Source organism: Equus caballus, chromosome 8, assembly GCF_041296265.1.
Source record: "Equus caballus isolate H_3958 breed thoroughbred chromosome 8, TB-T2T, whole genome shotgun sequence".
NCBI lineage: Eukaryota > Metazoa > Chordata > Mammalia > Perissodactyla > Equidae > Equus > Equus caballus.
Window position 1 is genome coordinate 22,142,242 of NC_091691.1, and position 14,643 is coordinate 22,156,884.

General features: G+C 42.8%; 1 protein-coding gene across 2 annotated transcripts in view; it reads right to left on the reverse strand.

Annotated features, from left to right (window-relative positions):
• Positions 1 to 256: 256 nt before the first annotated feature.
• The window catches only part of PTPN11 (protein tyrosine phosphatase non-receptor type 11), an 86,623-nt gene continuing 72,236 nt past the window's right edge, over positions 257 to 14,643 (reverse strand). For both annotated transcript variants that reach the window (XM_023647128.2, XM_070275464.1), the window contains exons 14-16: positions 7,405 to 7,517; positions 4,993 to 5,094; positions 257 to 4,263 (exon numbers count right to left, since the gene is read on the reverse strand). In XM_023647128.2, the coding sequence (XP_023502896.1) occupies positions 5,025 to 5,094; positions 7,405 to 7,517 (183 nt within the window). In that variant the 3' untranslated portion in view covers positions 257 to 4,263; positions 4,993 to 5,024. The remainder of the gene's footprint in view (positions 4,264 to 4,992; positions 5,095 to 7,404; positions 7,518 to 14,643) is intronic.

Here is a 14,643-nt window from a genome sequence, read left to right on the forward strand (position 1 = left end):
GTAGATTTTACAAGATACACTTTTTATTCGTTACGTACTCCTAAGTTCTTCCAAACAGGATTCCCTTTCTGTCTTTCAAAGCAATTCAGAATAGGCACTCAATAAATGCCTGAGGAACTGACTCATTTCTCCTGGATCCCACGTAACCTTCTAGATGAGAGCTGCTAAATGTCAGTATTTTCCAGTCTAAGAGGTTGAGTGACATATGCTCCCAGTGTTTCCTGGACATTTCTGATGAAGCAAACGACCAATACCGTAATATAAGAAAATGGTTTTATTCCTAATTTTTAGTTCCCATACAGTTTACAAATACACTTTTACTCTGATAATATGGCTTTGCAACTAGCAAAGCAGTTGAACTAACACCCATAAATACAGGTGGGGAGACAATTAACATCCACTAATGTTTCTCTACATAAACTATCCTTTTAATGTCATTTTTTTAAAACAATTGCAAATAGACTACATAATATACGTGGGCAAAAAGGCAATTAAGTGAATCTCTTGAAACACTAAATGTATAATAAACAGTGTATATTATCAACATTTACATGATTCACATCAAAATGATGACATCCTAAAACGTATTCCTTTTAAAGGATAGATTTATCAATAAAATATTACATATCTTTTAATACTCTGGTACAATACTTCATATACTGCAGGAAAATTAAATGTAGGTCTAGTCGTCAGCTTAATAAAGGATCCTTTTCCATTAGCTTTTATTAATAAAAGAATCACAATTAGGTCATAAATAAACAGGCAAATTATTAATTACATGATTTGAGGTTTAGGATGAAAACTTGTAAAAATTAGTTTGATATACAGCAAAGTTATACAACACATGAAAACCAACTGTTTACTATTTTTGCCTTGTGTGAACTGCCCATAGTGAAAAAGAACAAACTTTTTAATGATGGAAGAAGATACAATAAACTATATTTTGGAACTTATTTTTCAATAGGAAGAGGGAAAAAGATTTCAACAAAATTCAGGGCTAGTACAGATCCTAATAAAGGCATCTTGAAACCAGGGAGGCAATGTGCTTGTTACATAAAACTTTATTCCCCCGACAACACACAGAAAACAAAAAGCGGGCTGGGCTCGTACTTCTGTCTACAGCCCAAGTTTCCCTTACGGATTAATGAGCTACAAACACTTCACAGCTGCAGACCTTTCCACATTCCCCCGAACTAGAGATAACCCAGGACATTATATTAGTTCTTAAAAACCCCAGGAAGATAACCCCTAAAGATAATCTTGACGATCTTCTTGGCTCTTCCAAAGCAACCGGGCTCCGTGAAGAATGCACAGACACCAAGAAAGTCGTAAACACATCTTCTCACCCTCATTTAGCCACGTGTGAAAAGTCACTGATTTCAGTGGGGGAGATTACCATGACTTGCAGGAGGGCCACACACTGGAGAGGAGGTGTCTTTTTGTTTTTTTTTTTAAAAAAGCTATTAAGACTCTGAAATTTGGCTTTTTTAAAAAACCCCAATACCATGTGCCAGATAATTTCTTCATCCCAAATATAAAATCCTATGCCTATAATTTTAAAATACTCAGCCAGCTATGGGATATTGTGCAAATTTAATGTCTACCAGCAACCAGAAGCAGACTGCAGACGTGCCTCTACACATCCCATCTTCCAGGTAACCTGATCCAACCATCACCGACTGCTCCGGCCCTGGGCCCCCGACTTCCTCAGAAACCAGCTCTTGGGAACTTCCATTTCCACTGCTTTCTTAAACTCGCACCTCGAGCTCCCCGCATCTTCACAGCCCCACTGCCTGACTCCATCCCGTGTTGACTCATCTCATCTGAGAACCTGCGATCACCTTTTACCAAACACACCACAAACCTCAGCAACCTAGGGACTACTGCGATCCTGTCTTGCATCAGCCAACCTGACTGCTGACTTCGTGGAGGGAAACCTAAATGAAATCATTGTCCTGGAACAAAGCTGGCCAAGAGCAGGTGTTCCCACTCCAAGGGCAAAACCACTGCTCCTAAGCTGCAGGCGGAGCCGCCAATGCAGCAGACACCTCTACACAATCAGACCCGAGTGTGCTGGTGAAAGACCCCGCCCCCGAAGGCCAGGGTCAAGACATTACCATGAAATCAAGGCAAAACGGAGGACCATTCAATGTGACGATGCGATAAAATAAAAAGCAGGATTCCACGTCCTTGTCGCAAATACTGAACTGGGGCCTCCTTCTTTACAGGCGTGACAAGAAGACAGTGGTCACTTACATTCCTCTTGGGAGGCGACTGCCTGCAGGCCGCTCCCGTGTTCTGAAGCAACTAAGTTCAATGGACACGGGGGCGGGGGATCGCTGCAGTTGCCTGTGAAGTCACCTCGGGGGTTCAAGGGAGGTAAGGACCTCAGGGAGAAACTTCCCCCAGGGCTGACGCAGGCCTTCCGTTCAGGAGCAGAAGCAAGAAGAATCCAAGTCAGGAGACCAGGACTTAAGGGCAAAGCTGCCGCAGCGTTCTCCCATCTTCACGAAGTCAGGCAATGATCCCTCAGGTCAGACGCTCTCGCTGAACGACGACTCACACTCAGGCCAGAGAGGGACGTCTGTGGAAAAGGCACTTCAGGCATGACGCTAGCAAATCTTACTGCTTGGTTAAAACCGAAATGAGCTCCTGTTAACTCCCTCTGACGAGCGGCCTCATGAGCACTGCGCCTTCCCCTGCCGCCTGACTGACTGTGGGTGAGGCCAGACTGACAGCAGGGGCACGAAGAAGGCACCGCACCCACCTCCCTCTGCGGGTGCTGTGGTGATGGGGTGGTCCTGCTTCCGGATGCTCTGCCCCCTAAACACAGCCGGCCTCATGAGACCAGGTGTCCCACGTGATGGTTCAGAAAATACACTCAGAGCACGCAGAACTGGTGCAGGAAGCTTCCTGAAGGCCCTGTTTCTCGGTCTGACTTTCAGCTTACAGAGCTATCACAAGCAGCTTCCAAGGTCACTAGCAGCTTCTACTTTTGCTAACTGCAGCTGTTTTCCATGGCACTGGTTCTGACAGTCTGTTATGCTGGGGGCCCCGATGAACCACATGTCTACCTCACACCCTCATGTAGTGCCCTCTTCCTGAATCGGGCCTGGGTCTGTGACTCGCTTTAATCAAGAGAGGCCAGGAGGAGCAATGCTGTGAGAGCTCTGGGTTTAACTCTTAAGAAGGCCTGGCCACTACTGCTTTACACCCTTGGGAGCTCTGAGCTGCCATGTAAGCAGTCCAGCTACCCTGCTGGCGAGGCCACGTGGAAAGATAACACAGAGAAGGAGACACCTGGGGACTGCATGCAGACAGACAGGCCCAGCTATCCCACATCTTCAGCCAACCTGCCGCCCACATGAATGACACCAGCAGGATGAGCAGAGGAACAGCTCAGCCGAGCCCAGGCCAGATTGAAGAACAGTGAGAGAAAAAGTTGTTGTTCTAAGCCACTAAGTTTTGGTGTGGTTTGTCCACAACAACTGATAACCAAAACACTGGTTATCCATGGATGCGTTTTTTTCCTAAATACAAGACAATTACTCAAATGAAAAGAAAACATGGCAAACGTTTTCCCACCACAACCTTCTCAGTCAACAGGCGGAACAGGAATTGGTCATCTGCTAAGAAGAAAACACACCTTTTATCCTAAGTTCCCATGACTTTTTTCCCATGGTTTTTCAACCGCAAAGCACAGGTAGACAGTCAACTTCTGACGGTCTGGGGCACTGGCTTAATTATTATTTAGCCAAAAAAAGAGGCCATCAAAATGCATTACCCACTACTGGATAGACGATGATAAATGAAACCGTCCTCACTTCTACAGGATGTTGTCACTGAATTTCCCCTCAATCATTTTTCTTCTTACAAGTGCCCTATCATCCTCCACAAAGAGGAAAAAAAGTAAATCTGTTAAGGTTATAGAAAGAAAAAAAAAATGCCAATAACTGGAATTTGTATCACCACCATCTGCAAAATATAGAGCACAATTTAACTGCTTCCTCACTTTAAAATAAACTTCTATAAAATCTAACATTGTCTACATTGTAGAGATGATTTCTTCTTATCTGAGGAAATGAACAACTGGCAATCAGGTATCACTGAGTTAGAACACAGTGGTCTTTAAATGGTTTCAAATTTTGTTTATCAAAAGGTAGTCTGACCACAACGCAAGCCTTCCAAGTTCAGATTCATTCTTCACATAAACTTTCTTGCATCTGTTCTTGATCTTTTTAGGGAGAGGGTGAAAGTCCACATCTGGGGGAGAAATAAGTTAGAATTCTTTAGAAGCATACATCTAAAAGTTTGGCAAGGCATTCACCCATTTTAAAGTAGATTTAGAGCTTTTAAATATACTACCCATTGAAATGGGAATTTCAACATGAAACGTTGAAACTGTGAGTTTCTGACATCTTTTAAACACACATCACACACTTGGGTCACCTCTAAAAAGGTGGGTGACGGGGAGGAGACGCACAAGGGAGATAAACCGCCAAGAAGAGAGCTGGAGGGGTGTAGAGCTGAGCCAGGCGGAGGCTGGGGGGGGCCAGCGCCCTGACCCACAGCCAGTCAGAGGCCAGCCGGGGTGAGAACTCGGGCATCCTGACTCCAGCCATCCAGTGCTGGGTCCCCATGCTCCCAAGACCCCTAGAGATCTTCTCCCCGCACAGCCTGGTTAACCAACTCCAACAAAACTTGCAAGAACAGAGAAATCTGCTCTCCATCACCAACACCAACCATGTCTCTACAGTGAGTGCTAGCCTTGGCCCTCACAGAACTAATTCTGCACGTAGCTGTAATGCTTAATGAACTCCACAATAAATCCAGCTTGGAAAAAGAAATACAAAGACAGCAAAAGGGAGGCTGGTCTGTAAAACCCAATTACGGTACACTTCGCTAAAACTCTCACAAATTATTTGCTCAAAAATGCCACAAGTGACACAGACATGCAGACAGTGAACTGCTACAGCGCTTCCCCTTAGATACCTATTTCTGTGCTCAAGTCTTGCTGGTTCTTCTCATCTGAAACTTTTTTGCTGCTGCATCAGCCCCACATTTTCATAGACTCTAGCACTATCTTCTCTCATTCTGAAAAGAAAAGAAAAAAGAAGGCATTAGCAAAAATGCAGACCCTGCTGTTTAAGCTTCTGTGATATTTACGAGGCACATACTACATCCTTTGGGGACCAGATATGGTGCAGACACAGTTCCTGTCTCCAGGAGCTGGCATTCTAGAAAGGGATATAAGACATAAACGTACAGCAATAGAATTGTGAAGTTAAAAGTGCAATGAGAGGGCTGGCCCCATGGCCAAGTGATTAAGTTCGCGCTCCACTTCAGTGGCCCAGGGTTTCCCCAGTTCAGATCTTGGGCGCGGACATGGCACCGCTCATCAGGCCATGCTGAGGCGGCGTCCCACATAGCACAACCAGAAGGACCTACAACTAGAATACACAACTGTGTACTGGGGGGCTTTGGGGAGAAGAAGAAAAAGAAAAAGATTGGGAACAGATGTTAGCTCAGGTGCCAATCTTTAAAAAAAAAAAAAAAAAAGTGAAATGAGAGCCTCGAGTCCCTGTGCTCTCTGGGTTTGAAGGGAAGAGGGTTGTTTTCCAGGCAGGCAGAGCAAGGGAGGCCTGTACGATGAGGCATTTGAGTTAGACCTGGAAGGAGGTGGGACACGTGCGTGTAGAAAGGAACAGTATCCATTTCAAGCAGAGAGATGCGAATGGGCACGAGCTCCAAGAAGGGTGAGTGGAGGAGCAGCCAGGCAGGGACGATGGTGCATTTAGCCCGATGAGGCCACATGAAGGGGAACAGAGAACATGTAGGGAGTTCTGGGCCCCAGGGTGGAGGGCCCATGCGTTGGAGCCCAGGCGCTGTTCTACTGAGCAGGGAGTGGAGATGAGAGCAGTCCAAGAGGACAAGGAGTCCAGCAGCTGTGGGCGCCAGCCTGAGAGGGCCAGCTGAAGCAAAGAGAAGGAGCTCGGGATCCGGGGAGTCCTGGGTCTGCACTCTACAAAGTGGACAACAGGAACGGAGAGGCCGAGAACCTGTCAGTCACAGGCAGGCCACTGGGAATAAGGGAGTCGTCAGAGCCGATCCTGCTGTGCCAACATGTGGGGAAAGCTTTCTGGCAAGGACTCAGAGCCCTGATGTGCTGGTTCCACTGCAAATCACTGCAGATAGCAATTTAAAATAGCAACTTTCCCCATCAGTTCGCTGGGAGAGGAAAAAAGCAGGCAGAAGGAAGAGGCAACTTGGTGGGGGAACACTTCACTACATAATTTCATTTCCACGTTCAATAGAAAGCAAATGAAAACAGAAGACAAATATACCACCTAAAACGTTTATAGGCAGGACAACGGTGAGCAGGGGTTTAAAAGTCATCAGAAGCAAACAAAGATAAGACTCTTAGGGGAAAATAAAAAGTAAATGTTATACTATAGACTGAGTTTAGAATATATAGGAAAATAGAACTGCCATTCACGTGATCAATTTATCAAATGTTTTCCTATCACATTTTAGTTTAAACAAGAAGTTGGCAAAGTTTTCCTGTAAAGGACCAGAGGGTAAATAATTTAGTCTCTGCAGGCTATACACAGCTTCTGTTGTATCTATCATTCTTTGTGGGTTTTTTAATAACCCTTTGAAAACTATTTATGAGCTGTATAAAAACAGGCCATTCCAGGATGTGGCCTGGGGGTTATAGTTTCCTGACTCCTGCTTTAAACACCCAAAGTAGCTTTTTGTTGACTGTGGAAAATCAGCACATCATGATTATGTTGACACACTAACGGTCAATGTATTTACTTTTACTTAGCAAGAGTCTTTTTTTTTTGCTGAGGAAGATTGGCCCTGAACTAATAACACTTGTTGCCCATCTTCCTCTTTTTGCTTGAGAAAGATTGCCACTGGGCTAATATTCCTGCCAATCTTCCTCTATTTCGTATGTGGGAAGCCGCCACAGCACAGCTCGATGAGTGGTGTGTAGGTCTGTGCCCAGGATCCAAACCTGTGAACCACAGGCCAGCAAAGCCGAGCATACAAACTTAACCACTATGCCACCGGGCCAGCCCCAACAGAGTCTTAACACATCAAAGGGGTGTTACCTACCTCTGCAACAACTCCCATCCCATCAAAAGAACAATTCGATTCTTCTTAGAGAACCACCACTTGACATACTTATAATCCCACATAATCCCAGCTGGTGGAGCACTCAGCCTTCAGTTTAGGTAAATTAAAATTGAGTTTAGAGAGCCACTGAGACACTTACTAACCGGTTGGGCAACAATAATGTACATCAATGAAAGGTGTGCACTGCAAAAACTTGTTGTTTTTTAAGCTTTTCTATAGGACTATATTCAGGTAAAAGGAATTTCGTTCATTACTACTTACTCTGCACAGGACGGTGTTGGGGTACAAGGCGGGAGGGGACTTTGATCTCCACTTGTCTGGTCCGTTAGGGAATACTTAATATTTGTATATTCATGCCCTTTCCGCTTGCTTTTCTGAAAGGTGAAGATTGCATATATGAGGAACTGTGACTTTTTAAAGGACTAAAGCAGCAAAAAAAAAGCATTTCATGAAAAAAAAAAAAGAAACAAAGAGACAGACGGACTGGACCTGAATAATGACATGTTGACCAAATGTTAGCGAATTCAGCTCCTCAACGTAAATACCCCACACGGATGAAAGGTGCTTCTGAACCACACACTTCGACAGCACAGAGAGGCATGCCTTCAAGACCACCGGATTAAACCAAGCGAACCCACTTCTGAGCTAAGAGAGAATTCACACTTTCTTTGTCACATTAGCATCTAATCATCTCATGGTTCACTTGCAACACATTTAATGATTTTCAGGTGAACAGCTGGGAAAGGAGGTCCAGAAATAAACTCACTCCAAGTAAAAACGGCACACGGGTACAAAAGACGGCAGCAGTCTTCTCAGAAAGAATAACACACTTGATCATATCTTCCCTGCCGCCACCCGCACCCCAGAAAAGACCCCAGCACCTTTAAAACTTTATGTTTGGCTCTAAGGATACTCTGAAAAAAAAGTGGTAAAGAAAACCAGTAGAATACAATCACATCTCAGACGCAGAGTGAACTCCATTTGGTAGGACTCCTAGTTACATGATTCATCGCTTTTTACTCCTAAATTCACAACTAATTCTGAAAATCTAATCCATCAGGTTATCAACATTATACAATGTTGGCTTCATTATAGGATTATTCAAGAAACAGCACATATTAGAAAGGGTATCCATATCAAGTACTGATGCAGACGTGGGGAAATTTCTCTCACTGCTGCTCAGAAAGCGGTGCCATCACTTTCGTGCACAATTAGTCAGGACTGGCAGAACTAACTACTTAGTATCTAGTAATAATGAAAAAGCATACACCCTACCACCTTGAACATTTACTTCTTGAGAAATGCATGCACATAAGCCTAAAAGAGCCATATAAGGATGTCCAGTGACATGCTCTTCTTAATAGTGTCCACCAAGAGAACACATGCATGTGACATATTCATATCATGAAATAATGCCACAGAGAAGAGAAATGATAAAAAGTGTGTGTGTGTGTGTGTGTGAAAACAGATTTCATAAACAATGTTAAGTGGAAAAACACAAACTGCAGAACAATAAAATAGTATGATACCATCTGGCTTAACATTCTAAACATATCATAATGTTATATATTGTGTATAGATACCTGCATTTGTATTTTAAACTATAAAGAGACTGCAAGGCTAGCGATTGTCTTGGGGTTCCAAGGGTGGAGAAGGAGGGGGGCACCTGGGGGTGAGGATCAAAGGGAACCACAGCTGGACCTGTTACATTTGATTACTTTTCTAAGAGAAAAAAGACTTGAAAGAAATGTGACAAAATGAAACAGTCAATTACAGGTGTGGTACTGTATCTTTTAAATTTTTAAAAAATACAATGTAAAGCATAAAAGAAATTTAAATCCACCAATGAAGGTTTTTTTTCCTTTCCTTATTCAAAGCGCACCAAAAACAACAGCTAATAAAAAGTGGAAAATCTTGGGGCTTGGGGGGTACACAAAAGGGACAAAGAGGCACATATGTATGGTGAGGGATAAAAATTAGACTACTGGGGGTGAGCACGATGAAGTGTATTCAGGAACTGATAAACAATAATGTACACCCAAAATTAAACTTTTTTTATTTAAAAAAAAAATGTGAGAGATCAAGACTATTCAGACTAAGATGGCTTAGGATTCAAATTCAAATTAGAAAAATCCTGCAAGCCCAAGCATCAGTCTCTGGTCTCTGAGCATCACCCTCCTGATGCGCCTTGGGGAGCCCTAGAGGAGCTGGGCTCAGGGCTCCTCAGGCCAGGCCCACGCACTGGCCAGTACACAACCAAGATGAGTCGTCTTACGTGTGGAACATTTACTGTCTTATCCAATATAATTTCTAACAAGATGAGCCTGACACATACTCAGTGATATGTGTATGTTGATGGGCTGCCTGGTAACTGGACACAAATGATACATGCTCCTAATAAATGACTGTAATGATCATTATTATTTAACATAATAAAAAAAAAGTGGAAAATCTTATTATACATAAAACAAGGGAACGCTACCACTCCCATCTACTGTGAGAGCTGGACCAAAATAAGAAGGAAGCTAAGACTGACACATATCCACTCAGACTGCAGTGGGAAAAAGTAACCCCTGAACGTCCCTGTCACAGAAGAGAAAGGCCTGGCAGCATGGGTGAGCCACAGCAGACCCAGGAGAAGAGGGAAAGCCTGGAGAGGGCAGTTCAGCCCAGCGGAGAGGCCCACCTTCTGCAGGACCCTTTCTGCCGTCCACTGGCCCCCTCTCAGCCGTGGCAGACTGGAGGTGAGGCAGGAGTAGCAGGGAGCATTATTAACGCTCTGACCACACAGGGTCTGCCAGGAGTCATAAGGACCCCTTGAACACCAAAACAGGAATGTGCTCCTGGGGCACAGGTGATAAGGCATCTGAGACGACAAACCCAAATCAAAGCTGTGGACCACCTCAGCCACCTCACCTCCCCTCACTATCGACCCATTCAATAATGGAAGGGCCAGCACAGGGCCTCTATGAAGACGCGGGACACGGGAAGGTACCAAAAGGAGAGAGAGCGCAACAAGCAAAAGGCAGACGGAAAACACACATCACAAAAGAAACTAAACAAAGAAAGAGGAGGAGATAAGGACAAATAGTCCACATGAATATCCTAGACATGAGTTTTCTCAAGAAAGAGCTCAAGTAAGATATTACGAGACAAGAGAGAAGATGAAAAACAAGCTGGCAAAGCCCGGGAAAGAAATAGAAGAAAGAGCAATATTAGAAATTCAAATCAATTAAAGACAGCAAAAATAAAATAAGTGAAAACACAGAAAGGGACATTGCAGACAGGTTAGAGGAAAACATACTACAAAAATCCATTAATAAAATACATAAATGGAGAAAGCAAATAGGAGATTTGATAAACATAGTGGAATTCCTAAAGACAGGAACAAATAGAACGGAAAAAATATTCCAAGACCTAGTACAAGAAAACATCCCTGAAATTTAAAATGAAAAAAATTGAAATCTGCGTTTTAAAAGGGCACATAACATAGGAAAAAACTCACAATCAATCTCCCAGACATTAACAATAAAAAAAGATCTCCAGGCAGAAAACATCAGTCACATATAAGGGGAGATAACTGAACTGACTTCAGACTTCAACACAGCCACGTAATTCTGAAAAATCCTGTGGGGAAAAAAGACGACCCAAGAATCTTATACCCTGCTAAGTTATCCTTTAGACACAAAAGCAATGTTCAGACGTTTTCAAGCATGCAGAAACTTAGAATACAATATCTGTTTTTTAAACCACTAGATAATGAAATCTAGCCAACAGAGACAAATCAAAATCGAAATAAAGAATTCAGAGAAATAGAAACCATGATAAAAGGACCAAGACAATGATTTAAATGCAGCACTAACACTAAATTACTGTAGCAATTGTAGATATAAATGCTATAAATCATGTCAAAAATCAGGAGGTAAAAGAAAAATGTGCTAATTCTGTTTCACAGATGAAGTTAGATATCAATTATTATAACAATAAAAACAGTTAACATTTTCTAAGCAATCAGTTTGTGCCAGGCACTACTGAACCTAGCATCTCATTTTAATCCTCATAACCTTTTGAAATAGATACTATTATTAACCTTATTTTAGAGATGAGGAAGTGTGCAATTTCTGCATCATGTCATTAAAACAGAGGTTGACAAACTAATGACCTGTGTAACAAATCCTATCCAAGGCCTTTGTTTGGTTTGGGGTTTTTTGTTTTGTTTTGTTTTGTTTTGTTTTTTTGGTGAGAAAGATTGGCCCTGAGCTAATATCCGTTGCCAATTTTCCTCTTTTTGCTTGAAGAAGATTGTCCCTGAGCTAACCACTGTGGCAATCTTCCTCTATTTTGTATGTAGAATGCTGCCACACCATGGCTTGATGAGCAGTGTGTAGGTCCATACCCGGGATCTGAACCTGCAAATCCCGGGCCACCAAAGTGGAGCACACACACTTAACCACTACGTGCCACCAGGCCAGCCCCCGCCCAAGGCCTTTTTATAAGGCTTGTGAGACAAGAATAGTTATCTATCTTACAAATTTAACAGTTTTTAAAGGGTTGTTAAAAAAAAAGGGAAAAAAGGAATATGCAACAGATACCTTATGTGACCTGCAAAGCCTAAAAGACTCACTATCTGACCCTTTCCGGAAAAAGTGTGACTCCCACATTAACAGGCAGCTGTCCGCCCTCCACTTCCCCATGCTGTCTGCACCCATGCGCAAAAGGAAACATCCTAAGGGACGGGAGAACGACTGGAAAGAGTGCACCTGGACGCCCGGACGACCCCACGGGGCTGAGCTGTCCTGCACCCCCAGGTCCCCAAACCGCCTGCCAACGCCGACTTCTCTGCAAAGAGGAACAAGCTTCTATATCTTGGTTAGGCCACTATTATTTATTTAGCCTCTGTTAAGGCAGCCACATCAATTTATTAACCCATAAAGCAGTTGTTACAGAACCTATCGTCTAGGGAAGAAGTTGCAAACATAAATCCAAGGAGAGAATGTTTTGTTTAGTCTCTATAGTATTTTCATTTTTTGAACAACGACTTTTAAAAATCTAAAGGCTTTGTGAATAATGACCTCTGAATAGCAGCCACAGATTTTTAGTACTGAAATACTGACTTATTTAAGAAACAACTTTTAAAAAGATACAATATAACAAAAATACTAAATGGAAGAATTGGCAGAGAACATTACTTACTTTAAAACTCATTCTAAAGTTTTTAAAACCTAACTCCTTTTTTAAAATAAATATTAAAAATAAATAAAAGCTGAAGTATAAACTTGCTTTCTACTCAACATTTTTTTTTAAATTGTGGTAAAACAACATACAGCATGAGGTACAGCCTGTTAAAATTTGAAGTATACAGGACAATACTGTTAACTACATGCTATTGTTGAATAGATCTCTAGAACTTTTCATCTTGTATGACTGAAACTATACCCACTGAACACCAACTCTCCATTTCTCCCTCCCTAATAAATACTTTCTTGAAAAGGAAAATCAGTATTTCTACATAAAATGATTACAAAAGAATTTTCTAATGAGGAATAATTAATACAAACGGAACAGGAATTATTTCAATGAGTCAAAGTAGCTCAAGGATAAGCATGCAAATGCTGCAGCTTATTAGCTTATTCGGGAAGAACAAGAAATAAAACTGATTCACAAATCAGCTAAGTTTGTTTCTCAGCACTGCGACAGCCCGGGCTGTCTTACAGATCAAAAGACTTCTCAAGGGATGGGGACCATTTTGTTTTGTTCTGTTGTCAGGGTGTAGAGGAAAATTTGTTTCAGAGGCCTGAAAAGCGATCTGAAATTGATCTATCCTCCACCCGAATTCAATGACATAACATAGTTACTAAGCCTTTTGCAATGTTTATAATAAATCTTACGGCCTTTCCAACTGACACACAGCCAAGGTTGAGAGGAGGGACCAACCACGAGGCTCTCAAGTCATCTAGTATTAAATAGCTTTCCAAGTGAAGTAACTCCAGTTACATTCTTAAGCCTTAAATTACGAAAGAGCCCAAAATCCAACAGCAGAAGAGAGGGTAAAATGAAAACGCTCTCGTCTAGGTTATGGAGCAACAAGATTAGTTGTCCAGTGTGCTCTGGGTTCAAATGTCAGGATTACAAACACCTTGACTCCTTGCACATGTAATCACGAAATCTCACTGGCACTCCTTCTCTCCGTGCTCACTATCAGCCTTGCTCACCCTGTCTGAACCATCATCACTGTCACCTACACTGGTCCCCCTGCAGCTGCTCAAGCCAGGAGCTCACCCATTCTTCCCCCTCAAGCCCGGACCCTCTTTTTATGTTCCTCTCCTGCTGCAAAATCCTCAGTGCTTTCCCCTGTCCCTTAATATGTCCTGCAAGCCCCGTCCCCTCAAAATCTGGTCTCTGCTTACTTTCCCAATCCCATCCATCACCCCCCACGCTCCCCGCCTCCAATACTGACTTATTTCCATTTCAGGAACATGACTACTTGCATTCCCAGTGTCCAGCACAGTTCCTGGCACATAGCACAACCTACTTTAATTAATGCAGGAATGAATAAACAAATGAAAACATGTGAAAAAGCCTTTTTATTGAACCAAGGAGATTAAGAAAGATACATGAAGAATCACAAGTCTAGAGAAGGAAACAAAATAGGGGCTTGGCTTCAGGTTAACTCAAACTTTCCATCCAGTGAAACTTAAATTCCATGAGGCAACAGCCACGTCTATCTTGTTCTTATCTCCTCAGCATTTAATCAGTGTCTGGAACACAAAAGGCACCCCGATAGTTCTTAAAGGAATACTACTAAACAAAGTGATTAATAAAATGAATGGTAAGTGCCACAGCAGGCCCGTTTAAGTCTTGCTGGCTACAACTTAAATTCAGCCTGCAGAAACACAGCCTCTTACGCTTCCATTATGGCTCAGCTGTGATTACAGCATTTTTAAAGGTAACTTCTGTCCTACAGCAGGATTCACTCAGAGAGAACAGTGCCCAAGTCCCTACACTGCAGCTTAAAGGACGCTTCTCATGGGATGTGGAATTACTTCCTTCAACGAAGAGTTGTCTACTCAGTAAATTCGATTCTAACAGGGGTACTGCTTAGCAGTTCTGGAACTACTTTACACACATGCCAGGGCTGCGCAAATGAGTACACACACTGCAGCTCCTGGGAGCCAGGCTTCCCCCAGGGAGAGAAGCTGCAAATAAGCAAAGGGAAGGTTGGGATGAACGTGCAGTCCTGAATGAGAACTGGAGCCATCAATATGAACGCAGGGTTAGCTTAATCTACATACAAACAGACACAGAAGCAGTTATAGTAGTATGTGTATCCATGGAGTCATGTACAGACGTATATTTCCTAGCTCTGTCTGCTGAGACCACCTAGAAGCAGTGACACCCAGCAGCAAGGAGCACACCCAACACCCAGAACTTGGTTTCTAAATACCAGTCTTTAGGGGCCAGCCCCATGGCCTGGCCGAGTGGTTAAGTCTGCGTGCTCTG